The sequence below is a fragment of the Elgaria multicarinata genome, chromosome 3, assembly GCF_023053635.1.
Source record: "Elgaria multicarinata webbii isolate HBS135686 ecotype San Diego chromosome 3, rElgMul1.1.pri, whole genome shotgun sequence".
Classification (NCBI taxonomy): Eukaryota; Metazoa; Chordata; class Lepidosauria; order Squamata; family Anguidae; genus Elgaria; species Elgaria multicarinata.
This window is the reverse complement of record NC_086173.1, coordinates 82,651,360-82,679,040: the sequence shown is the minus strand read 5'-3', so window position 1 is coordinate 82,679,040 and position 27,681 is coordinate 82,651,360. Positions and strand designations below refer to the sequence as shown.

The following is a 27,681-nucleotide window of genomic DNA, read 5'->3' as shown; positions in this document are numbered from 1 at the left end:
GAAATGAATAGAACTTAAGTTTGACTATCCATTGGATACAACCCATGGCACACTTAAACTTGCATTACAATCTTCACCTGTTGTAAACCTCTGTCCACTTCTGTAGAGGACACTGGTGGTTTTATGCTAGTTGACCTATTATTACTAGGGCCCATCAAGGAATTAATTGAGCAAGGAGAACATTGTAAAGCATTCTCTTCAGAGTTGAATAAAGCACAATGCACTGAGAGAAGGCAACAGTGGGCTCATCCAATCCAATGGGTAAGGACAAGAACCTTATAATTTCAGTTTACCAGTTCTCTGACCACATTTTAAATAAAAATATTTCTACTCTTGTTAGATAAAGATCACCATTATAGCAGTCCTCTGTACTGTACAAGGACATTTTATTCTGGAGGCAGACAAGAGTGTTTTTCAGAGAGCTGAAAGAAGTATGAAAGAGGAATCACTGCTCATGGTATGCATGCTCATCCATTCTTATGCCCTTGGTCAAAAGCTTTTGCAAGCTCTTGCATTGTTTCAAAAACCTGGAGAGAAAAGAAAAAAGTTTAACCAGGGGCAAAAATGGGACAAAAGAAATGTGAAACCTCTCATCAAAGCAGTTTCAGTTCTCTTAAAACCTATTTTCCTTCTCCAGTCGTATGAAAATAAGAGACATATGGAGGTTTTAGACTGTAGTTGTGGTGCTCACAAGACGACTGACTTTATGGCATCTTCGTGAGGGTTCTCTCTCTCCACCCCACTACTATGGTTGACCAAAGCCAAAATTGTGTTTCTCCTCTCTGGGAGTTCATTAAGTTTGATTGATATATATATATATATATATATATATATATATGAGTCATTTGTCTAAAAGAGCAGAATTCCTTCTCAATTGCTGCCACCCGGAATCCTGAAAAGCTCTCCTTGGATGCTGCAAGCTGGTATGGCATGAACTGCAAAAGAAGCAGAGCAATGATGTCCTGGCTTAGGCAGCTCATACTTACCTAGAGAAAGTAGCCCCAGCAGAGAGCGCCGACGTATAGGGCTGTCTAAATCCACATGACTGGAAAGGACAGACAGGCTGGCTCTGCCTGGGATCAGGAAGAAAGAGTCCATAAAGCATCTACATCCATGTGACTTTCCCTGCATACCTTTTCCCAATTGGACTCATCGCTGGCAAAAGCCATGGACTTGGGTTTTTTGGGAAAAAGAGAAGCTTCTGCTATACCTTGGCTTCTGCCCCAAAGTAGGATGTGAGCTTTATTTACAGATGGGTCTGCATTGTTTTCCCCAAAGTTCCACTAATCACACTTAAAACCCTATCTATGTTTATTATGCTATTATCTCTCAAACAAGGCTTTCAATTGAGGTTGAGCTGCACGCAACAAGTTAGAGAGGCCTTTGATGTCCCCTCCCACCATCTACATTGAAAGATGCATCCAGTCAATGAACTAGGGCGCAAATGAGCAACTCAAAGTGGATCCATCTGCAAATCCAGATGAACATCTGCATCATCTAGGCGCACATCTCCGTTGCTGTATTAGGATGCTGGATGATCTACCTAAAGGGTAACATTTGAAATCCCAGTTGATGCAATTTGAAAGGATTTAGTTTGAGCTGTAATTGAACCACGACCCTCTGGGTTTGGAATGGTCAGTCAGAAATGGTGCTGGCCACATCACTTGCTCTTTTATGTACCTTAGGATCTAGAAACTGGTGGGGTTTTTATTATACATTGAAGGTCACAATAGATTATGGTTGTAAGGTAAAGGAAGATGCTTAGTTTTGCAGAGGCTGACTTGAAAACAAAAAGATATTTCTGACATTTTAAGATTATGTGATTAAAAAGAAGAAATTATTCAAAAGCACCCTCATTCCTAGAACATCATCATCAAAATGATTAACAAATAGATCTATAACTAGCTATATATTTTTGGTTCTTAGGAAAGATTCGTGTGGGATGGATTTATGTCAGCAGCGGTGGCAAAAATAATGTAGTGTAACATCACATGGAAACCTAAAGTGAAGAGACAATTAGACTGGGAATACTTCTTCCAAATTCAAATGATTCTGGAGTTGTAGTTTGTCACAAGCTGAATATAGCCAGTGAGGTGGCTATAAAAAAAGGCAAATGCAATTTTATGTTTCATCAACAGAAATATAGTTTCAAAATCATGGGAAGTAATAGTTTCACTCTACTCTGCGCTTGTCAGACCTCAGCTGGAATACTGTGTCCTGTTCTGGACACCATACTTTTAAGAAGGATTCAGATAAATTGGAAATGACTTCAGAGAAGGGCAACAAAGGTGATCAGGGGGCCAGAAACTAAGTCCTATGAGGGAAAATTTAAGGAACTGGATTTGTTTAGCCTTGAGAAGAGAAGACTGAGCTGAGACATGATTGCACTTTTCAAGTACCTAAAGGGTTGTCACACAGAAGAGGGATACAACCTGTTCTCTATTATCCAAGACCGTAGGACATGATATAATGGGCTTAAGTTGCAAGAAGGTGGCTTTCAATTGAATGTTGGGAAAAACTAACAGTCAGAGCAGTTAGACAGTAGAGCTAACTACTTAAAGGAGGTGGTGAGCTTTCCATGGCTGGAGACATTCAAACAGACACTGGACAGCCAGCTGTCAGGGATTCCTTAAACTAGATGCCTGCACTGAGCACAGGGTTGGACTTGATGATTTAAAAGCCCCCTTCCAACTCTATGAACCTAGCACAATGAAATATATTCTCATTTAACTAAGCCTCTGTAAGTGGATATGATTAATGGTCCCTCCCCTCTAGCTTTATAGGTAGGGGCATGCAATAATTTACAGTGAGTAGATCGCTGGCCATGGAGAGCTGCCTTATGCTAAGCCAGACCATTGGCCCATCTAGCCCAATATTGTTGACACTGACTGGCAGTGGCTTTTCAAGGATTTCAGGCAGGGTTTGATGCTTTGCCCTACCTAAAGATGCCAGAGATCAAACCTGCAGGCAAAGCAGGTGCTGTGCCACTGAGCAACAGAACCTCCTTCAACTGCAGCCCCTCCCTCAGATGGTCAGATGGCTGCGTCCTGACTCTGAGGAATCCTGGAACTGATCAGTACTGCAGCAGCTCCTGTGTCAGGTTCCTTTGTCTCCCTCGTCTACGGAGATGGCAATCACAAAAACAAACAAACAACGAGTCTTTCTGGCTGCTCACTTCCCCTTAGCCCAACATACTCTAGTCCAAAACATAGTCTATAAAACTCAGCTCATTTCGATGATGATGATGATGATGATTTGGAAATATGTGGTAGCTGTCCTGCTAAGAATCAATGGTTCACTATCTTTTCACTGTCTAGCTCCTTCCTATCTCTCCTCTCTCATCTCACACTATTGCCCCGCTCGTGCTCTTCGCTCCTCTGATGCCATGTTTCCTGCCTGCCCAAGGGTCTCTACTTCCCTTGCCCGGCTTCGTCCATTTTCTTCGGCTGCCCCTTATGCCTGGAACGCTCTTCCAGAACATTTGAGAACTACAAGTTCAACCGCAGCTTTTAAAGCTCAGCTAAAAACTTTTCTTTTTCCTAAAGCTTTTAAAACTTGATTTTGTTCTGACTTTATACTGTTAGTTTTACCCTACTCACTGCCTGTTTACCCTACCCTGTGCCTGTTTGCATTCTCTTCCCCTCCTTATTGTTTTATTATAAGCCTATGCGGCAGGGTCTTGCTATTTACTGTTTTACTCTGTACAGCACCATGTATATTGATGGTGCTATATAAATAAATAAAAAATAAAAAATAATGGTTCAGTTGTAGAAAGTACTGATCAATTGGCTTTAATCCCGAACAATAGCAAAAGTGATTTTAGAGCTGCTTGGCTGGGAAGTTTAGATATGTGTCCATGTTCACCTTTCTTTATTTGCTATGGGGGGATCTACACAACTGCTTTTAAAGCGCTTTAAAGCACTTTGAAAACGTTTTGAAAACTGTATATGCAGTGTGTCCTGGGCCCCAACAGTTGTCAAAACTGTTATAAAGCGCTTTAAAGTGCTTTAAAGCAGTAGTGTAGACCCCCCCTTAGTCTGAGATATAATGAAAACTTCCCGACATTTGGAGAAAATCAGGGAGGCAGCCAAAGGGAGAAAAAGTATTATGGTAATGGGTGACCTCAATTACCCTCACAATCACTGAGCAAATGTAAATTTAGGTCACAACAGAGGCAAAATGTCCAGATACAATAAATGACTGTGCTTTAGAACAATTAGTTGTGGAGTTGACTAGAGAGGCGGTGATGCCTAATTTAATACCAAGCAGTACCCAAGGTCTTTCTTGTGTGAGAGCCAAAGAAGATCCTTGTTCATAACATTGTTTAGCTGATTATTTTTTTTTAAAAAAGTTGTTGTGTGAAGGAGAAAACCAGTTCAGAACTGTGACCCAGGGGAAAGGGGCCGTGCCATAGTCCTGGAGTGTCTTCCCACCATGAACTTCTATTCGCAAGAATAGGAAAACTTAGAAATAATTTAAACCACTTTTATAGCGGCTCAAATAAAATGTATTTCCCAGGTTAGGAAGGGTACAGATGATGCCAGTGTGGTTACATTTCAGCACTAATGAAGCTATAAAATTGAACGCTTCCTTTAAAATGTAGAAGTCTTGCAAACGTAAAGAAAATTTTAAAAGAGCACAAGCTCTGGCAAAATAAATGTTAGTTGATAAGGCAAATAAAGAATTAGAAGAGATAAACTGATGGAAAGCATGATTGAAGGAAAAATTCTTAAACGTATCAAAGAATGAGCCTTGGTGAGGAAGAATCAGCATATATTCTGCAAAGGGAAATCCTTGGCATCACTAGCCCTTTAGAAGTATTTGAAAGTGTCACAAAATGTGCAGATGGGCTGATCTGGTCAACATTATATGGTTGGGTTTCCAAAGATCTTTTGACCGAGTCATTCACCAAAGGCTCTTGATTAAACTTGGTATTCATGGAACAAGATTAGTAACAAATTACAGAACAGGAAACAGGGCAAGAAGAAATTGACAGTTCTAACAATGGAAAGAAGCATTGGAGGTCCATAAGGATGCATATTAGGAGGCTGTTTAATTAGTAGTGCTGTTTAAACATATTCACAATGATCTAGAAGCAGAGGTGACGTTGACATCAGGTTCTTCAGGAGTGGAGAAACAAAGCAGACTGCAAAGAGCTCCAAAAGGATACCTCTAAAATGAGAGAATGGGCAACAAAATGGAAAATGAGGTACAGAGTGAAGTCTAAAGTGATGCACACTGGGTCAAAAAATCCGCACCTATGTATTGATGGAGATAGAATGGGCAATGACTATCCAGAAAAGAGATCTTGGGGATGTAATGGACAATTCACTAAAAATGCCAACTCTGTGTGCAGTGACAGTGAGAGGGGAAAACTCAATATTAGGAATTATCAAGGAATTGATTGAAAAGAAAATGGATAATATAAGAATGCATTTATTTTTTTTAAAAAAATGATGGTACAGCCACATTGAAATACTTTAGATCATAGCACTGGAAACAGTATAGAAACCAACCAAATATGTTCCCTGTGTGAAAAGACTAATGTGTTTTTGGACGCTTTTAGTTTAGAAACAAATATAACAAGAGAAGCCTATCATAAGACCTGTATAAAATTATGAGGCTTATAGGGAGGTTGTATAGAAATTGTATTTTTTTCTTCCACTCTCTTATTAGAGCTCAGGCCCATCCAATGATATTGATCAACAGCAGAGTAAAAGTTATTTTTCACCCAATATACTGATGGAATTCACCCTTATAATCAGGGGTACACAATTGCTTTGTCCATAAGGACTGCATCAAATGTCAGCAGGCTGAGCGTGATTACATACAGTTCAGTCACACACATGGGTCTTGTCTTGTACACTTTCACAGTCACTTCCCCCCCACACGCTCACACATACACACATCTACTCACTCATAGCGTGATGAAAAAAAGATAAAATGCTCTAGGAACAGGCTCTATGGTTCCTGTCATAGAACCCTGATCCATAGAGTATCGCAAGAGCATCCTAGGAAGCAGACAGGAACCTTCAAGCACTGCTACCTAGGTTTCTCTAAGAATGAGGCTTCTGTGTCAGGAACCATAGAACCTGTTCCTAGAGCGTTTTTCTCTCTCCTCCGGCCTCTTTTTTGGGGGGGGGGGCAGTGACAGTGGATATTGGGGTTCTTGGGTGGGGTGGGGGGACCACACAGGGCTGGGAGCGGGGCACTTGTGTCCTGCATATTTTGCATCCCTTCCTATAATATATGGTGATGAGCATTGGTTTAGATGGGTTTAAAATCTACAAGATGGCTATGGGTTAGGCAAATTAATCTATCAGTGGCAATTAGCCATAATAATAAGATGAACATCCCAATCCAGGCCAGGAGTATTATAGCTCCAAATACCAGATGCTGGGGACAAAAAAGAGCAGAAATCTGCAGCTTTTGTGCCCTACTTGGAAGTTTCTGAAAGAAATCTGACTGGCCACAATGAGAAACAGGATGCAGGAGTAGATTGACCCTTGATCTTTGTACATTCTTATATGTGTCAGATGTGTGGATATGCAGAAACGATATGGGCTCTACATGATCAGTGTATCCCCATGCTGATAGTTGAGAGGCAAAATGGCAGGCTGGGGATGAGCAGGTTCAGCCACGAGCAGCACGGATGGAAGATTCGCTGCAGCACCAACTCTCATATTACTTGGAACCTCCTCCTTGAGTGACTCCCCACCTCCACTGTTCCTGCATTAGCATTAATAGACGTATTACACATGGGTGTAGTGCAGTGGTTAAGGCCGTTGAGTTCTCAGTCAGAAAAGCACTAGTTCAAATCATACCTCAGCCATGAACTCACTGGGAGACTTTAGGCAAACCTCTGTTCTTTTAATCCCAGTTTTTAATCTGGAACAGCCCCAATCTGGTGCCTCCCATAATCTGACTAATGGGTTATGGAAATTGCAGTCCAAGACATCTGGCTGATGCTGGGTTGTGAAAGGCTGACCTGGAATATAGTAATTAGTCCTACCTTACAGGGTTGTTGTAAGGACTACTGAAATAATGACTTTGAACCCCTTAAAACCCAAGGTAAGCATGATTATTGTCTGCAAGGCAAGACAGCATTGCTGAGAACTTGAGTGCATATACACGTGTCAAGTGCCACAGTTTATCAAAAACCTATAAAGGCTTTGAAGTTTAATATTTGGGCCTGAGCGGTGAGAAAACAATCAAAACTAATCCCAAAGTGACGTTCATTACTCCATAGGCCAAGATACTCCAATAATAAAGAAGAGGTTCATAGCAATCAAGGTTTTCACCAAATGAATATGACATGCAAATTAATTCAATTGCAAAATCAATCCATGATCCTGAGTATTCAGAATGAAAGTGTGTGTGTGTGTGAGAGAGAGAGGTGGGGGGGGGGAGAGAGAGTTTTATCCTATGAAGGCAGAATTGTTATTATTTTTTAAAACCCCAACATAGTCGCAGGAAGAAAAGGAAAAAGGAAAAAAAGGGCCGAGACACCACCTAAGCTGTTGCCTAGCTCCTATTGTGCAAACGACACCATTTACAAGGCTTTTCAGGAAGGTGTGTTTGTTGCTAAGCTTCAGTGATCAAGCTCACCAGACTGGACTAGAAGTCATTTTTTATATATTTCTCAACTGTCATTCCACTTAATTAAAGGGAGACTCATTGCTGTGCCTCTTCTCCAAAATACTTGGCAGATAATATAGAGGCCTTTCCTGCTGAACTCTGTCTTACTGAGGAAAAGCTGCTTCCTGTATTAAGACTGCTTTTGTGTTTGAAGTCAGCCTCATTCCAGAACAGTGAACCTTAAGAGCCATTGACATACCACAGCGCTTGTTATTGGCAGATGGGGGCTTGAAGCCTTCCTCCTCCTCCTACATAATTAATTTCAATGCTGTTAAAGCTACCAAACCTCTGCAAAGCAAGACACGGCGAGAGAGAAAAAAATCTCTTTGGGTTTATTGTTTGAGGGCATCAGTTATATTTGCTTGTGGACAACCCCAGTATGTTTGAAAGGGAGACAATCGCAAAAAGATTGTGCGGGTGGGGGGAGTCCCTTTGAGAACAGGGGAACAAAGGTTTAAAATGCAAGCCAAAGATTCACTTGCATCTTTGTAGAGTCAAGATTATAAATCTCATGGAGGATAAGGCTGTCAATGGCTACTAGCCACGATGGCTATACATGGCCTCCACAATCAGAAACAGCATGCCTCCAAATAACCTGTTGCCAGGGAAGGTTTCTATTGCACTCATGCCCTTCTTGTGGTCTTGCCACTGGGGCAGTTGGTGGGCCACTCTGTGAACAAAAAGCTGCACTAGATGGACCCTTGGTCTGATCCAGCAGGGCTCTTCTTATGTTCTTACGTTAAAATGCACTTCTGTACAAAAAATGGAGAACATACTGTGATTATTAGACCTGTAGGGTTTTCACTGCATGTTGATGCACTGGGAGGTTATGGTCTAGTGCAGCGTTCCAGTATGCACTGAATGTGCTATCATATTATATTATGATCTCAATCTGGCTTTCCTGAAGATACTTAGAGATATCGGAATTGTTGATAGGAATTTCCTTTTGTATTGGAATGTCAGAAGGATGAAGCAGCGCAGAATCACCCCAGCGTGCATTTAGGGATGTAGTTGCTTTTCATTTTGCTGGTCTGCTGTGAGAAACAGAATTTTAACCGTGGTGGTGTAACACACAATGATTATCACACAATGATTATAGAAAGTGAGAAATTGCTCTGACTCCAGTGTAGATGTGGGACACTTTATGTAATTGTTTTGAAGGAACCTAGTTAAGCACAGCCAACGGACATTTTAGTTATTATTTGCTTCTATGTCTACTTTATATTATAATGTGCTTCAGTTAGAGGCAGGCTTGGCTATTAAGTCCCTCTTGGAGACCAGTTATTATTACACTTACTCTATCCATCCCTATTCGTAGGGCACATAGACCTTTGCCATCCCTGTGCATCTAAATGGGTGTCAGTCTAAGGGCTTAGGCTACATATATGTCTTCACTTCTGTCTTTTTAAAAAATCCAACATCCACAAGGCCCTAATCTCGTGGAGGAGGAAGGGTTAACCCTTATGCTACAGTCCTGAAAAAGTAGCCCTCTGAAGCTGCTATTTGCCCTAGGAGGAAAGCTCCTCCAAAGTCCCCAAAGCACCATCACTCCTGGCTCAAATAGCAGATGGGAAGGGGGGCTTTGATTTTTGCTAGGACTACAATGGGGAAAGGGTTAAACCCCCTCCTATGTGCTACAATCCCAAAACTGATTAGGCCCTGCCTGCTATTTTTTAAAGCAAGGAAGCAAGATCAAAACAATGTCACCCATTTAATGTAACTTGTAGCTTGATCCTCTGATTGACAGATTGGAAGTGATCACTTAGGGTTAGATCGAGATTTAGTCATTCTCACAGCAGACCTATTGAAATCATTAGGATTTAAGTTAGTCATGACTGATTTAAATAATAATGATTTCAGTGGGACTATTCTATAATTTTCATGGGTCTACTCAAGCTTGCATACAGATTCTGGTCCCAGCCTTGCCGAAATAAAAATGGACCTCACCTAGGTGCAATTGTTTGAGGGCAACGGCCATTGAATTAAAAATGCAGAAATATTGTGTTGGTTATTGGGAGGTGTCTATCCCTTGATCCAACTTGGTGCCCTCCAAATCTGTTGGACTACCACTTCCACCATTGCTTGCCAGCCAATGGGGCATGCTGGCTGGGGACAGTGAGAGTTGAACTCCAGCACATCTGGAAGATACCAGTTTGGAGAGGGCTGCTCTAAGGCTTCCATTTGATTTGGTATTGGATTTAATCAAGCAAGAAATCAAAAGTGACTGAAAAAGGTTGCTCCCCCGCATCCCTTATTTGCATTTGGCAACCACCTATATTTCCCCAACTATTTCTAGCCACAGTGCCTCCTCTCTTTTCTAAATGACTTTCTTCCATGCTATGAGTGGTTAATAACCATACAAAATGTAGCAAATCTAGGACACTATTTTTTTTTAAAGAAAAACAATATATCTGAACAATCTAACCAGCCACAAAACCTGAAGCCTCAGGCACCTTCTCGTTGTGAATAGAGATATGGAACATCTTTTGGTAATCATCCTTTGGTGAGATACCAAACATCCGTTGGTATCTCACTGCTTTGCTTTGTGGTGTGTTCTCTTGCATTGCCCTTAGGAGATGCACTTAATATGTCTATGGGTGCTCCCAAACACAGGGCTCCTAGTGCTAAGAATCAAAAGGCAGCTATTCTTTTATTCCTTAACAGAATTTTTTATTTTATTTTTTTTGGTAAGAAAAAAGAGGGAAGAAGCAGTGGGAAGACAGAGGAGGGCTATAAATGGAAGACAACAATGTTTGAACTCACTATAAAATTCTGTGAATGAGGTAGCATGATGGATTGCACAATAAAAGCCTCATTTGGAAGTGCCCTGAGTCACAGTTTTGCCTGTTTTGGCTGAAATTCCTACCTGCACACTACACTCAGTAGATCTGAGGGGTCATCACTCTCTGATTCTAAGAGCATTATTTTAAGACAGGCTTGCACAACTTGCGGCTTGGGAGGTGAGACACAGCTCACTGGCCACTTACGGCAGCCCATTATGGGCTGTATGAATGTCCTGCTCTTTCTCCTTGCCTCAGACTGCAAAAACAAGAGTGTGGTTGAACACCTGGAAGGCCATAATATATGACCGGTGGGCTGCAGATTAGTTAGATGATAAGACATAAGATGTGCAAGACAGTTTAAGACCTGTAAAGGCTCATATTCACAGTTACATTCAACAGGTAGTAAGAAAACACACAAGCGCATCCACCCATTTACCTACATATGAGTTTAACAATTCTTAATCATATGAAAACCAGTCAACCAACCAATCTGGAGTAGTGTTCCATAAATTACTCCAATGTAAACAGTTTCCCGGTTATTTTCTTTTGCCACCAAAGGGGGAAAAATCATTTACCAAGCGTATTTAATTAATGGTAGCCATAATTCTCCCACCCCTAAGTGGTCATATGCCTTCATAACCTATGATAGTTCTGGGCTTATATAGCTGAATTTTCATTTCCTGCAGTTAAGGGATGGGAGGGATAAGGGTGATCAGTAAGAGCCCATTCCCTTCAATACTGATGAGGTAAAACAAGTGTTTTGAAAGTATGATGACAAGTTACACACCATTAACCAAAAAATGCTGGAAAGCAAGCCTTTTCCTGGACATAATCTTACCATATAGGGGTACTTTCACAAGGACATTTTACCACAAAAATATTGAGGGGAAGTTCAGTTGGTGTAATGTACTATCATTCCACCTCAGAAATGATAGTGTGAATCAGCTACAAAAATCAACATGGCCGTACACAGTTCTACAAGCAACAACAAATTGCCACATAACATTCGTGAGAATAAGCTGGTGGTATGGAGTAAGCACAGCGAAAAGAATTCTGCTTATAGTTGAATGTGCGCGTACACTGCCTCAATTCTTCTCTTTAGTCTACAGACTCAATATACAACCATTAAGTGAAGAAAATGCCAGCAATCTTTTAAAATGCTCTGAAGAAAAGCTACGGTGTTTTCTGCTGGTCTAGAACGTCTTTCTTGTATGTGTACCAAGACTTACGCAGAACCATATGTTTTAGGGACAGAATTTCATAAAGAAGTTGCTTAGATAACTCAGGTATACACATGCTCTTGCCTCAGTGAGAAGAATCTAAATTCTATGACTGACCATGTTCTTCCTCATCATTCACATTTCAGAATGGCAGCATAGGGTTCAATAAGTGATTCTGTGCCAAGTTCCAACACAACAGTCCCTGATCAATGTAGGAGGGTAGGAGAGAGAACCAATATCTCACTCAATGTTAGAATTTCCCCCCACCTCGAATTCATCACAGTGTCTAAAATGTATACATATACACTTCCGAATACTGTAGAGGGAGGTGGATGGTGCTCAGTTAACCCAATTTGGACAAGTCCACTAGCTTTTCCATTTTCCTCAATTATAGGACTTGAATACTTACCATCCCATAGAAGGTGTTATCTGTCCAACCCCACTTGGAGGGAGGGAATAGAACCCAGAAATATCAGATGTTTGAGAAGGACGGTGTACACCTGACAGGAAAATTAGGAAAATTAGACTAAGCAATTTCTTTTAAGATGTATTAACATGGATAAAATCACACCTTTCAAAAGTTCCATCAGCTGTTAGCATTCAATAAGCAGTATCAATTCATCCACTCCCCCGCTCTGTTTTTGACCCAAATAAATCTTCTATCCTATCTGTGAATATTCTCTTCAAAGAAGATTGTAGGCAGACAGCCATGGTAGGGCATCAGTAGGGGTGAGAAGTACAGGAAGTGAATGAGATAAAAGTATCTGGAGTACAGAGAAGATAAAGATGGTGCAACATTGTCAATCAAGGTAGGGCACTGAAGGGGTGGCATGTACAGGAAGTGAGTGGGACAAAAGTATCTGGTGAGGAGAAAAGATAAAGTTGGTGTTATGTACTAGCTAAGAATGTGTGTTGGGAAGTCCCTGGTTCAAATCTCACCTCTGCCTCAAACTCATTAAATGGCTTTAGGCCAGTCTTCTTACCTGCAGACCCATAGCTGCAATAAACAGATATTAACACGGTCTACTTCACAGGGCCATTGTAAGGTTTACAGAGATAATGTATGTGAAGTGCTTTGAGCATATTATATAGATGATGATGATTGTATTATTATTATTATTTATTTATTTATATAGCACCATCAATGTACATGGTGCTGTACAGATAACACAGTAAATAGCAAGACCCTGCCGCATAGGCTTACAATCTAATAAATTGTAGTAAACAATAAAGAAGGAAGGAGAATGCAAACAGGCACAGGGAAGTGTAAACAGGCACCGGGTAGGGTGAAGCTAACAGTATAGAGTCAGAACAAACTCAATATTTGAAGGCTATAGGGAAAAGAAAAGTTTTTAGCAGAGTTTTAAAAGCAGTGATTGAGTTTGTAGTTCTCAAGTGTTCTGGAAGAGCGTTCCAGGCGTAAGGGGCAGCAGAAGAAAAAGGACGAAGCCGAGTAAGGGAAGTGGAGGTCCTTGGGCAGGCGAGAAGCATGGCATCAGAGGAGCGGAGAGCCCGAGCGGGGCGATAGTGTGAGATGAGAGAGGAGAGATAGGCAGGAGCTAGACCGTGAAGAGCTTTGAAGGTCAGCAGGAGAAGTTTATATTGGATTGTACAACGAAGCACCATTAAATTAAGCAAATGTATTACATACACAGGATTAGGAAGTTAATTTGCCTTAGGTCAGATTGGATGGTCATTTGAAGATGTGTGAGTGAGAATGGAAAGAGGGGAATTTATCTCTTTCTGCTTCCCAATCCACCCCTCTCTCCAGTGTGTCACAGTTCAATTTTCTAGGATAAACTACTTGTGCTCGTTCTGGCTTAATCCTTGTCCTTTAGGATTTTAGGAAAAGTACTCAGTTTCTGCTTAGCATACAGGAACCTCAGTGATATTAACTAACATCTTAGAGGTGTTTGGGTATGGAATTTCCTGGCTCAGAACTGAATAACTTTTCATTACCTTCCATCACTGCACTCTTTATCATTCTATAGTTTAAAATAACTTATGCTCACCATTGCCCAATAAGAGACAGAACCTTCATTAGGCTCACTGTCCTGAGATTGTGTTTCAAAATGGTGGTTGTCTTAGGATGTATTCTCATTGAGTTTGGAAAAGGTGCATGTCTCTGCTGTCTGACTGTAAGGCTGCACTTAGGGCTGATCAACACACATACACACATGTGAACATGTGAATGGCCTCCAATGAAAAATCTTGTTTGAGGTGATATGAAAGCCCTGCCATAGATATTTAATCTATGACAGTGGCTTCATATATGCAGGTCATGACTTGGTGTCACACTCATTGCATATGTGAACATGGTTTCAGGGTGCAAAGAGATGACTGGTAATAATGCAGTCATATGGTGGCTGTAATCCTCTGAGAGATGGTCCATTACAGCCTCCAGATAGTGTTACAATGTTCCCATAATTGCTTTCAAATTTCAAAAGGAGCATGGGATGGTGGTAACACTAATTAATAAGAGCCTAACAAACTAGTCTCCCATTTCCAGGGTCCATCTGAAGCGATGAGGTGTTACCATCTGGCCCCATGTTCAGGTATATTCCAGATCTGTGCTTTGCACGCAGAGTTGCTTCCAACATTGTGATGTTTAGTTATGGGACTTATTCCCACTGAGGTCTCCCAACAATAACATCATAACGCTGGAAGCAAATGCTAAGCCTCTTCAAAATTCTCACACGGCAATTTTAGTCACTGACAGGATTCCCTCACAAGCACACACAAGGCCTTAATTTTCAGTCCATGAAAATGAATGATGAAGGCTCCCTTGTTTTACACAAGAAACCTTGTCATGCTGAAGATGTACTATGGCACATATCAAATCTATGAGATTTCCAAATCCCTTGGTAGAGAATCGCATTGGGGGACAGTCAATGGCACCAGCTACGATCTTAACTTCAGTGACCAGATGCAGCAGGGGAGTTGCTCATCCTCAGGGCAGACTTCTTTTATGGCTTTACCATTCTAGGAATAAACCTCTGAGGATTTTCAAAGCCCCTTAAAGAGTCATGGGACGCTTTTCTGTGGGTATGTTCAAGGACAGTTGAATACAAGGTGCTTTGTGCTATATTCCCTGAAGAACCGAGCAGGATTTGAACTATCCCCACTTACCACTTCCTGACAGACTTGGATATTTGAGCTTCCTGTAGTTTATAATTTGTTAACTCTTTGTATTATTTTTCAGTTGGATTTAATTTACTCTGAAAGCTGGTGGACAATTTAAGATACAAAAGACAGGCATGCTGAGAGTATTTTTGGCTAGTGGACAGAAGGAGGATGAAAAATGATCCGAGGCCAGGCAAACATTCTCAGAATTTGCATTGGTGTAATTTAAAAAAAGGATAATATTCTGAGGGGCTTCAGATGTTGACACATTTTCATTTTCATGCTCACTTCTCAATAGTCCCAGTGTTTGGCAGCATACTTAACAACCACACAAGGTGTGTTGCTTTGCCACTGCTTAGGAGCTTGGAATAATAACAACAACAACAACTGCTGTGACATAAAAACAACAACAACAACTTGAGCTACTCCAGAAAGGCATAAGGAGAAATACTATGAGAAGAACATCTTTTACACCTCTCAAGGCATATTTGTTCAGGAATGTCACACTGAAAGTGGATGCAAATGTCCAGGAAGGTCAAGTAGAACATGGGATTTTACCTCTCCCAGAATGAATGTGAAGAATCACATTTTTGGAAGCATGCTCATGTCAAAGGCTTGGAGCCAAAGAGCCCTGAGCAGCAGCAGGAAGTGTGTTAGGACTGTTCGAGGAACTCTTGTGTGAGCTCTAGCAGAAGTCTTCTCTGAGAGCAGCACCGCAATGTATTGGGTAACTCGAGTGTAAAGAACATGGTGAATAAGGAAGACACAGGGGGCATGCTAGGGCAGTGGGGGGAGCCTACAAAAGTCTCAAGGAACAGCCTTGTGCAGGAGCATGTACAAATAGAAGAACCTATGGATTTGGGGCATCACTTCTCTCACACAACATTCTTCCACACGGCTGGAAACTAACTTCTGTAAGTGGAAGAGGACTTTTGAATCGAAGCCATAATTTTCCAGTATATGGAAAGCTGACATATACCGTATACCAGTTGGAACAAATCTGTGAGGACTGTACCATTTGCCCTTAATGTCTGAATTAGTTCCAAGGTTAGAAATGTGAGAAATTCAGGGTTGAGATCGACAGACATGCAGGCCATAAAACAACCTCAGACGCGAGTGGAACTTGTCTCTTGGTGATTACCTCATGAATCAGATTTCTGGATAAATTTTGGATTATTAATGAAACTGGTTTGTCATTGGTATGCTAATGAAACTGGTTTGTTATTATCATCACCATTGCGGCCTCTTCTTTTCCAACAAAGAAATTAAGATAGATTTTTGCTTGTGTGGATATATCTCCAAATATATAAATAACTGCATCTATTATGAAATCCATAATAATAATAATAATAATAATAATAATAATAATAATAATAATAATAATAATAATTTATTTCTTACCCACCCCTCTACTTGGATCGAGGCAGGGAACAACAAAAAGCAGCATTATTAGAGAGTTAAGGTAATAGCAGCTTAAAATCACATGCTATAATAGGGTTGTATCCAACCTTGACTATCCGCCGGTGGAACAGAACTGCTTTCCCCTTCCCCCATCACAGCTTTCCACCTCCCCCCCAAATCTGCTCCAGAGGATTGGGGAACCGTCCAGAGCAGATTTGGAAGGTTTTTTGGGAGGGGGGCTGAAAGGGAGGAGGAGAGAAAGGGGAATTCTGCCTGTGTGGTGTTGGATTGAAGCCATGATAGGTAAAACCATGCCAATCCAAACATTTCCAAACAGTTAGTCTACTTTTCCTTTACATTGTGACAATGAAATGTAGGTAGAAGAAAAGAAATGGAACAACCAAAATAGTCTCACAGAACGATCATATGCTGTCTGTTCAGAAGAAAGCCTCACTGAATGGGGAAGAGCTTACACTCAGGTAAGTGAGGACAGGATTCCAACCTCTGTTGTTTCATATGGATATAAGGTACCTATCAATTTTGTCTCACTATTTATTTGAATCTATTATTATTATTATTATTCTTATTATTATTATTATTATTATTATTGAAATGCTGCAAACACATCTTAGTGTTTATACTCAATGCCATCCCTTGGCACTGCATCCACCACAATATGAGTCAGAAATAACTCAAACCAGAAAACAAAATCATACTGTAAATTTTAAGTCTTTTATTACTTCACTGTAATTATTCAACCAGATGAAGATCAGTCCTGGGCTGTGACACATTTCTCATTTATTTAAACGGGCTTTGAAGAGATACACTGCAGAGACTCCACTGAAATGAAGAGAAAATATTTTTGCCCTGACTGTGTCTAGTTCGACAGCTTAGGGGCGCATCTTAACATCATGTGGTATCTGCCAAACATAACATTCCTAACTGGCAAAGTGAACGTGTGACGAAGACCAAAATTCTCAGCTCAACCCACGTGAATCGCACTATCGGTCGGGGCCAAACTAGATGAGAAGCAGGAGACCCATGATCAGGATCTCCCATGTTTCTATATTCAGTATTTAAAAAACTAATTAGCAACCCCATACGGCTGAGTTGAAGATCGAGGAAGTGTTTCTCTGGAACACTTTCTTTTCTTGCCTGTTTTCTGATTTAAACATTCCTCTGCAGCTCGGCTGGCTATGGTCTGTTCGATGCCAGGAGAAGGCCTTTTTATTCTCCTAGACATTTAAAGAACTGTTTTAGGGCTTCCAGTACTTTCCACTGTTTTTTTTGCTGGTGGTTTTATTCTGTGGTGCACTGATTTTACCCCTTGCTGCTGTTTTTGCTTTGTGCTATTTTATCATTGTTTTATTGGAATTTTATATATCACGTTTTTAAATCAGTTTTCCAGCCACCTGCCAGAGAACTTCAGTTATTGGGCAATGCAGCTACATGGGGTTGCTAATTAGTAAAAACAACAACAACCCCCAAACACTGAGATACCCCAATTATGAACCTTCTACTTTATTCCTTAAAACACAATTGTCGATTTGTGGAGATGCAATAAATGCAGCCTGAGTTGCTATGGTGTTGCAATCAGAAAAGCACTTTACCATGAACACAACTCAGCCCAGGCTTCATCTTGACGAGCACGGGAGGAAAGCGCATTGCTCTTCTTCTCTGCAGTATGGTGAAGTGGGCTCTGCTCCTTCAGTGTTATGCGGCAGAGCTGGTAATCCCTAGAACCCGGCAAAAACATACTTCCAAGTGGGGGGGGGGCAGAAGCAATAACTCCCCCCTCCCCCCCATTATGCCCACTGTTCTGAGAAGAAGCAAAAGTTATCCAGGGCAGGATCAGAAGGGAGAATGTGCACATTTGTGGAGGGAGCTTTTATCCTTTACTTTGCTGAGGCACAGCTGTGCATCTCCAGTTTATAAAAAATAGAGATCTGCAACAATTTTGCCCCATTAGAGCAAATGGTCAGGGAAAGCAGCAGACCTCTATTTTTATACACTGGAGATGGAACAACTGTGCATCAGCAAAGTAAAGTCTTGGTTTTATTTTTAACTCTTCACTTTCTTTTTCTTCCCATATTGAGGCTGTAGCTAAGTCTTGTCGTTTCTTCTTGTATAACATCTCTAGAATGTGCCCGTTCTTATCGGTCTCTTCCGCCAAGACTCTCATTCATGCCTTGGTTATTTCCCGCTTGGACTATTGTCATCTCCTGTTGACTGGTCTTCCTTCTTCATCATTCTGCGGCTAAGATTATTTTTCTGGCTCGTCGTTTTGATCACGTCACCCCGCTTCTAAAATCCCTTCACTGGCTCCCTATCTCCTACAGAATTCAATACAAGCTTCTCCTTTTGACTTTTAAAGCTTGTCATGGTCTGGCTCCTCCTTATCTCTCATCTCTTATTTCACCTTACTGTCCTGCTCGCACCCTTCACTCTAATAACACGATGTCTCTGACTCGCCCAAGAGTTTCTACTTCTCTCGCTCGTCTTTGCCCGTTTTCGCTCGCTGCCCCCTATGTCTGGAATTCTCTTCCAGCGCATTTGCGAACCGCGACGTTGATCACAGTTTTTAAATCTTATTTGAAAACATTTCTTTTCTCAAAAGCATATAATCTGTAGTGTGACAATACTAGTTTTTATTATTTGTTTTATTGTCCCCCATGCTGGTTGGCCTTTCCCCTCCCATTTTGTTTGTTACTGTGATTTTAGAATGTAAGCCATATGGCAGGGTGTTTTGTATTTTGTTCTGTACAGTACCATGAAAATTGATGGTGCTATATAAATAAATAAATAAATAAATAATAATAATAATATAGGATAAAAGCTCCCTCCACAAATGCACAGTTTTGGATATAAATTGGGGTGAATTAATGGAGAATCAGAGAAGTTAATTAACACAACCCTGCCCTCCAGCAACCAATCAGGGGGCGCCTGGCTCAACCCTGGAGCAAGGTCACGCAGCGGAAGGGCCATGGTGACCTCACTTTGAAGAAAAAAGTCAGGGTAAATTCCCAATCTGTGTTTTTTACTACACAGATTTGATGAAAAGCCCTGCAGTAGCTGCGAGATGGCGGCTGCGTCATATAACTGACCCATTACCACTGCGCAGCCAGTGCAGAGTTTAGAAGGCGTATAGGCAGCCCGCCGGTTTATGAGTGTGAAATGGCTCTTCTATTGAAGCACTTGGGCTTTACAGTGTGTGTGTAGAGACTATGTGCATTTTCCCACGGGGTGGGGGTAGGGATCGCGTTTCCCTACCGTCACTGTTAAAACATTCACTCACCAGTGGTTTTGGGTTCCTTATAAGTATGTTTGCCCAAAATATGTAGTTAAATCTTTAGGAAGTCCCACTGGAGTGTTATGTAAAATGGGTAGAGTTGGTTATGAAATTCAGTTGGAAAAGGGTGAATGTTTTTAGCAGACATTCTGACCTTCACTGATACAGGTAGGAAGTGTTAGTGAGCTCACAAGCCCATCTTCAGTATACAGTTTCAACCTAGACCTTTTCCAAAATTACTTTCAGACCTTCAAGTATCACAGAAGAGGTGGACCTTTACCTTGTTTCTGGCTGATGTCAGCTGGCAGGTGTGGTGAATGGGAGCCATGGCTGAAATGTTCGTTGCTGTACGGGATGAGAGGAGTGAGTGGATGGACACCATGGGATGGCTGTACTACAGGAACTTTGTTGGACTGAAAAATACAAGCCAGAGGAGAGACGTATGAGCAATCCTAACCTTCAAGCTTTACAACCCAGGAGGAAAAGGTATCAAAGCGTTAGGCATCCTAACCTGACTTCTTCAATGGCTAAGTAAGTTTATGAGTGTCTATGCTATGTCGGGACAATGCAGAGGCTGTTCAGTAGACATCACAGGAGGCTTAGAGCAGGGATCTTGAACCTCTTTCAGCTTGAGAGCCAAATTCTGTTTCAGAGAAGCTCTTAAGGGCTGCGTTCCACTTGTGGGTGGGGCTGAAGGCAAAGGGGTGGGGCCAAAATGCAAAAACAAGCACCACCACATATTTTAGCTTAAATCTCTGACTGCCTGTAACAAAGCCTTAGGGAAGGTGTTTCAACCTTCTAGAATAGGGGGAAACTACACGAAAGCTGGGAACCCACCAAATGATTGCCAGTTCAAAGAAAGGGCCCTGGCCATCTGGGGAAACCTGGAGGGCCAGACCCGGGTCTGAGTTTCTGCACCCCAGCCATAAAGACAAATATGTGAAAGCACATTGCTCAGCCTATATGTGGCAGTAAATACTGGATCCATGTCTGGCTCTGCCTTTGTGAACGAGATAGTTGGAATGATAATTAATTGTAACAGGTCCATCCAAGGGGAAATTCACATGTGCACTTCCCATGGCACAGTAATTAAGAAAATGCACAGTGCTCTCATGTGAAGTCCTTGCCAACATCTGCATTGTTTCTATGGTATGGTCCGTCCCATGTGAAGTGCTTATTTCCATTAAGATGCCTGAAATAGCATACCAATTTTACAGTGGTATGTTTCTTTACAGTGATAATGAATTTTTGCTTTTATTTACAATATTTGTATACCGCTCCACATCCAAAGATTCTGCAGCAGTGAACAGCAGAATAAAAATACCATGTTGAAATAATTTTTTTTTTAAAAAAAGAAACAGAGTTTTGATAAAACTGAGTTTTGATAAACCGAAACTGGTCATTCATAGAAGACTTCCTGAAATAACAATGTTTTCAGTGGGCACCGGAAACAACACAATGTCGGCACCTGCCTGTCCTCCAGGGGCAGGAGTTCCAAAGAAAGAGGGCCACCACACTGAAGGCTCTTCTCCTGGTGGACTCCAATCGGGCTACGGGTCCATGTGGAACCACCAGGAGCATGCCTTCTGATGACCTCAGTGATGCGGCAGGTTGGTAAAGAAGAAGGCGCTCTCTCAGGTATCCTGGTACCAAGTTGTTTAGAGCTTTGTATAACTAGTATTAATAGGTAAGCATATGTGCACGCATGGTGAAGAGCATCACACATCCCCAAAGCGGCAGGCTTGAAGGGACTGCATACATGTGGAAGCGACTCCATGGGCACTTCTCATCCCATGACATTGCAGCAACCATGTGGATGAGGCTATGGTGTGGGTCTTTCCCATGGAATTGGTACTCCCCATATCTGGGGAGTGCTGATTCCATAGAAAGACTCATAAGATGGGCCCCACCCATGTCGTTGCAAAAGCCTTTAAACATTGCAGCAGTGCTGCAGACTGGGACTGTGAAAAAGCAGCTTCTATGTTGTGCTGCTGCAAGGCATAAAAAATAGTTGAGCATGGTAAGTGCTCTGCGCATACTTCATGTGTCATATCTGATGCACCAGAAATGTGTTGTGGCCCAGGTTACTGTGTTGTGTGTACCACAAAGGCATTCTGGGGTTGACTAGTCCAACTTAGAAGTATGAAGGTCAATCATGGAGTAGGATCTCTTAGGGTTTTTATGGGAAGTGATGCCACATTAGGCCACCATTCTTCCAAGGACCTGTCAATGCAATACAAAAGCTTTCAGAGAGGGACTGGCTGAAGTGTGCCAAACAAGCACATAGCATTTACTTGTTGGCTTACTACCAATGAAAAATGGGCAAGATGATGTATGATGAACCCTGTGGAATTATTCTGTTGTTGTTGTCTACAGGCCTACCCTTGGGCATTATGTTTATGAATGTATGGTATGAATGAGGCAAACTGTGTTTGAAAAATAATGGGCATATTCTCCCTCTCAAAGAGTGAGCAATCTTAACATTCAGGGGACTTTCCCTCCACTTTCACAAACTAGTTACGTTTTAATAGGGATTGACTACCAAGAATAGGCTAGCTGATCAATTTTCTCTTGGACTGCGGAACCGTCAACACCTATAAATGCAGGATTGGACCCTGTAGATGACATTTCGCTAATTTCCCTCTTGCCCAACCTGGTGCCTCCCAGATGCCAATGGTATTCATTTTTGTGGAAAAGAAAAAGATATGGAAGAGACAAGTAGCTCATGAACCATCAACCCTATTCTACCACAGCAAACACAGAGGAACTTGTCTGAAAAGAAGAATAAAAGAAGCAGTTGTGCTATTAGGGAAACGCGCACACAAACCTTCCTGACTGCCTCAAGCATTCCTGCCATTTCATACTTGCCCGGTTTCGCCCACAGTTGCCTTTAAATTGACACTGACTTCACCAAAAAAATTAAAAAATTAAAAATAATAACAAAGTTTGTCACTCTGAAACACAGGAGGCACTCATAAGAGTACTTGATGAGAAACAATAAGGGTTGTGTCAGGCAGGAATCTCACTGAGTGTGAAAAGTGGAGCCTTATGAGTTGCTTTATGCATTACACACCTTATAAAATGCTTTCAAAGAAAGAAAGAAAGAAAGAAAGAAAGAAAGAAAGAAAGAAAGAAAGAAAGACTAATTGATATTGTCTCCTGTGTGACATTCCCATACCCATATATTTTCTGAAGTGTATACATGATGTGTATATATACTAGGAAGTTGGAGTTAACTGCTTCTGAGGACCTAACTATGTGTTACAGGGGATGTTTAGGTGCCACCCACCAGTTCACATAACCCCCATATCTTCCAAGTAAAGTTTCATAAATGAAATATGTAGGGTGACATCACTGTGTTTAGCTTTCTCCTGCTGTCTGCAAATAGCAGCCAATGAATTGCAGTAGAGGCAGAGAAATGCTGATGAGGATGACATCAGCTATGTACGTGTAGCAAAATATACACATATGCTATTATCATTAGGGTCCTCAACTTCTGAATATATATATGATAGTACTTGGGCTTTGCTCAGAGGTTAGGAGTTGAAGCCTACAATAGTAGGGCATACAACTATTGCATGCGCTGCCAACCACGCATGATATCAGCGGAACACAAATCACATTCCAATGCAAGTGTGTCACAATACTGTAAAAAAGGCAGGTAGTAGGTTATGAGTTATTTTCACGTATATACGTACAACAGATAATTTAAACAAGCAAGCCAAGTCATAGATCATAGGTGAAGTCACATATATGCATTAATGAATCAAGAAATTAAGCATGTAGGAAACATAAATCCATTTTACAAATGGGGAATACTACTTGGTGAACTCTGTAACTAAAGGAAAATTTAAACCTAAGTCTCTCACATCTAAGACCTCTGCCCCAAAGTGTACTTTTGGTTTTATTGTATCAGGACTTCATCCAGGAAAACTCCTAGCAGAGAGCACAAAAGCACAAGCTGCCTATAAAGCCTGCTGCAGGAAAAGAGAGAGAGAGAGAGAGAGAGAGAGAGAGAGAGAGAGAGAGAGAGAGAGACCACTTTGCTGAAAATAAGCAGGTCTAGATCAGGTCAGCAGTGGTGCAGTGGTAAATTTGGAAGTGTAGCTGCTCATCACAACAGTACCATAGCCACAACTCCAAGGAGACGCCAAAAATACGGGCAGCTGTGGTGACCCATATCAACAAACCAGTTCTGGGAGTTTTCATCTGCTAGGAGCATATCTTTTGTAAAACTAATGAGTCTTAATTGCCTATTGTTGTTAGGAAAATCCATCCCTCCATTCCATTCCCCACCCGATACTGTGAAGATTGCAGGTAAGAGAGGACAGGGACTTCTGAAGGGGGTGGAACATAGGAAGAGCCCTGCTGGATCAGACCAAGGGTCCATCTAGTCCAGCACTCTGTTCACACAGTGGCCAACCAGCTGGCAACCAGGGACCCACAAGCAGGACATGGGTACAACAACATCCTCCCACCCATGTTCCCCAGCAACATCCCTGCTAATTGAAAAGTGCTGGTACTGCGTCCCTGGAGGCCCTGGCCCCACGACACCACTGCAGATCAGTGTCTGCATGAGAGGCTGACCGAGATCCCTTGTTTTCTGCCTTGCATTCCATCATGGTCGTAAAGCAGCCATGAATATAAAAACGAACAAGGCCATGAATTAGGACTTCTGGAAATGTTAAAGAATCCACAGGGAGCGATGGCCACCAATCTGCAGCAGCTTTAAAAACACCCCACCGTGCACAAGTGCTATGCTCGACCAACCCTCAGGGGTTATTCTATTGAAACAGGGGAGTCATAAGAACATAAGAAGAGCCATGCTGGATCAGACCAAGGGTCCATCTAGTCCAGCACTCTGTTTCCACAGTGGCCAACCAGCTATTGGCCAGGGACCAACAAGCAGGACATGGTGCAACAGGACCCTCCCACCCATGTTCCCCAGAAACTGGTGCACACAGTCTTACTGCCTTGAATACTGGAGGTAGCACACAACCATCAGGGCTAGTAGCCATTGATAGCCCTTTCCTCCAGGAATTTATCCAACCCCCTTTTAAAGCCATCCAGATTAGTGGCCATCACTGCATCTTGTGGTATTGAGTTCCATAATTTAACTATGTGCCGTGTGAAGAAATACTTCCTTTTATTTATCCTGGATCTCCCACCAATTAGCTTCATGGGATGACCCTGAGTCCTAGTATTTTGAGAGGGGGAGAAAAATGTCTCCCTGTCCACATTCTCTATACCATGCATAATGTTGTACACCTCTATCATGTCTCCCATTAGCCTCCTTTAGTCATATCAGCACCGCCTCCTATTTGAAGATTAATCCCAGCTATGTATCAAACCTTTTCATTTAAGGCATACGGCTGATTTATTCTTCAGCAAATCAATGGCAACACTATGCTGCACAGCACGGGGTTCTCAATCATTGGAGCCATTTTATTGTACAGTTTTATACATTCAGGCTGAGGTTCTTTTTGTTATCCTTATGTGATTCTTATCAAAGGCTACGTTATCTCTAAAATTGGATTCTGGCTTAAAGATCTGAAATTTGTAAGTAAAATAGAAAGCACCCACACTCTTCCTCCCAGGTCCCACGCTTATTCTTAACAAGCCTTCCTCAAAGCTCTAGCAGAGGAATCTTCTCTTGGGAGATTCAGCAATTTGGAGAGTTTTCCTGTAGTTTCCAGCATAACGTCAAGTTGGCACTCAGATTTTTCAGGTGGTCCCGCAGAGGTTAACTGCTAGTTTAACTACTTGGCACCTTCCCAAACATCTTGTGGACACACACCTGCAATCTCATTTCTGTTATTTACCAGAGACATAATTTCTTTCTTCCTCTCTTTTCTTCAAGAGATAAGCAGGTACTACCACAGTCAATAAAAATGCACCCATTCTAACCACAGAGTTCAAATGACATAACAGGCATCAGGCATTTGACTTCTGTGGTGAACCTCTAAGTTAGCAGGGTCTGCCAAGGGGTGTGTGAGCTTGTGTTGGGAAAGACAGCTGCAACTCTGAGAAATGTGAGAGTGTTTGCAAACTTTAGGTTCAGGCTCTCAAGAAATATTTGTGGGTGTGTTTTTAAAGGCATATAAGCAATACCTCTCTCAAGGGAGAAATAAGTAAATAGGGGGAAATAGTTTTATGATCATTCAATTTGAAAAGATTTGAGTCTGCATCCTCTCCTATTGAAAACCATATGTTTAGTAGGGGAGGGGCTTTTTCACAATTTAATGTTGGATGTATCCAAGACTGGACTTTTGGTCCTTGTTGAATCTTGTCCCCACCACTGAAGTCTTAAATGATACACAAACACACACACACACACACACACACACACACACACACACAGAGGACGTGGCTAGACCTCCTGGCGTTCTTGGAGGGAGCGGGGAGGATCTCGTGATTTTCTGACTGCGAGATCCTCCCCCTCAGTCTACACGCGGCGTGCGACATCCCGGGAAGAAGAGGATGTCGTGCCCACCATTTTGGGTTGGGGTCTTTTTTAACGAAAAAGAGCGCACAAGCGCTCCATCGCAAATGTAAGTATTTTTTAAACAACAACAACAACAACAACACCTCCCCCCTCCTACCCCCGCTTGGCACGGAGCTCCTGAAGAGCTCCGTGCCCCTCCCAGTTTCCGGCTCCTCACATTTACTTGCGAAGAGCCGGGAAGAAACCGGGATGGCTGTCCACACGTCCCGCGGTCTCGGGATGATCCCAAGACCGCGGGAAAAGTCGAGATTAAAGCCGTCCCAGCTATCCCAATGAAAGGGAGGGATCATTCCACAGGGTGATCCCAGGGTGATCACTAGGATAAACCCTTGTCTAGACATGCCCAGAGAGAGAGGGGGGGGAGTTTATTTTCCTCTATAATAATGTCAAGTATGGCTATATAGAGAATGGTTATAATCAGTATGGAGCTTTACACCATTTTCTTTAATGCAGACTCTTTCTGGAGCATCCATCCATTTATATCCATCCATTTATATCCTGTCTATCCTCCAAGGAAACCAAGGCAGTGTACGCATAGTCCTCCTCCTCTCCATCTTATCCTCACAACAATCCCTGTGAGGAAGGTTAGGCTGAGAGTCAGTGACTGGCCCAAAGTCACCCAGTGAGTTTCATAACCCTCTGGAAATAGCTTCTCTGGAGTAGTGGGCCACATCTATGACTAAGGAGATGTTTATTCTGAATTCCTGGTAAATAAAGAGGGCGAACTCTAGAAGCAAGGGATGCAATTCTGCTTCAATGGATGAAACCACAACATACAAATGACAACACAAATTCTCAGGAAAAGTATCCTAGGCTCATAAAACCCAGTATAGAACCATGTTAATTTGGGGGAAAGGGTTAGGGTGCAAAGGTCCCAGGTTCTACCCCTGGAATTTCCAGGTAGAAGTGGGAAAGGTTCTAATCTGAAACCCCATAGAGCTGCTGCCAATAAATCAGTAGAGATAACAATGAGCTAGATGGATCAATGGCCTGACTTAGAGCTTTATCACACCAGGGTTATACTGTGCAATCACTGCGAATTGCGTGCAAAGGACTCGGAAGTTTTCCACCTTATAATCTGCTTTGACTATGAAGTACTCCCATGCATCCTGCTTTAATTGTGCTATAAAGCCAAAAGAAGTGCAATATTTTGGTACTACTTTTCAAGCGTATCATTTGTTGTTTTCGAGCGGCCACTGGGGCGCAGGAGTAGGATTAAAGAAAAATTAAACAAATGCTTACTTCTTCATAAGCTTTAAAGGTAAAGTCATCAAAATTGGCATAGTAATAGATATTAAGGAGAGCTTTAAGCATACCAAATTTGAATCGGATTGGGTCATCTGTTGATTTTTTATGATTTTTTTTACATTTCCCCCCTTCAAACCCTTTGCAAAGCGCTGCCTCCCAAGTTGTGATTAAGCAACAACAACAACAACGCTGACAGCTTAGCGCTGTAGCAATAATTCAACGGAAACAGGTACGTGGGATGAAGCTTTTAGTACAAGGCAATTTCCAAATGGAAAAACTGTTTCTTAATGCCTCGGCTATGTCAAAACATATAAGTGTTTCTGAATGCTTAAAAAAACACCAATGGCCAGGTTCGGACAGTGGCTTCTACTCCCCACTCCATGCATGCCAGTCACATACCCATTTCCTTAATTACTCTGACCGTGGCATACCAGTGAGGTGTGTAGCGGGAGTGGCTTTCAAACTGCCCCACAA

The 27,681-nt window shown here is 41.9% G+C and overlaps 1 protein-coding gene across 4 annotated transcripts in view; it reads right to left on the bottom strand.

Annotated features, from left to right (window-relative positions):
• Positions 1-27,681, bottom strand: part of TCF7 (transcription factor 7) — a 157,902-nt gene that overhangs the window by 31,877 nt on the left and 98,344 nt on the right. For all 4 annotated transcript variants that reach the window (XM_063120740.1, XM_063120742.1, XM_063120741.1 and 1 more), the window contains exons 4-6: positions 19,735-19,867; positions 12,051-12,141; positions 987-1,073 (exon numbers count right to left, since the gene is read on the bottom strand). In XM_063120740.1, coding sequence (XP_062976810.1) covers positions 987-1,073; positions 12,051-12,141; positions 19,735-19,867 — 311 coding nt within the window. The remainder of the gene's footprint in view (positions 1-986; positions 1,074-12,050; positions 12,142-19,734; positions 19,868-27,681) is intronic.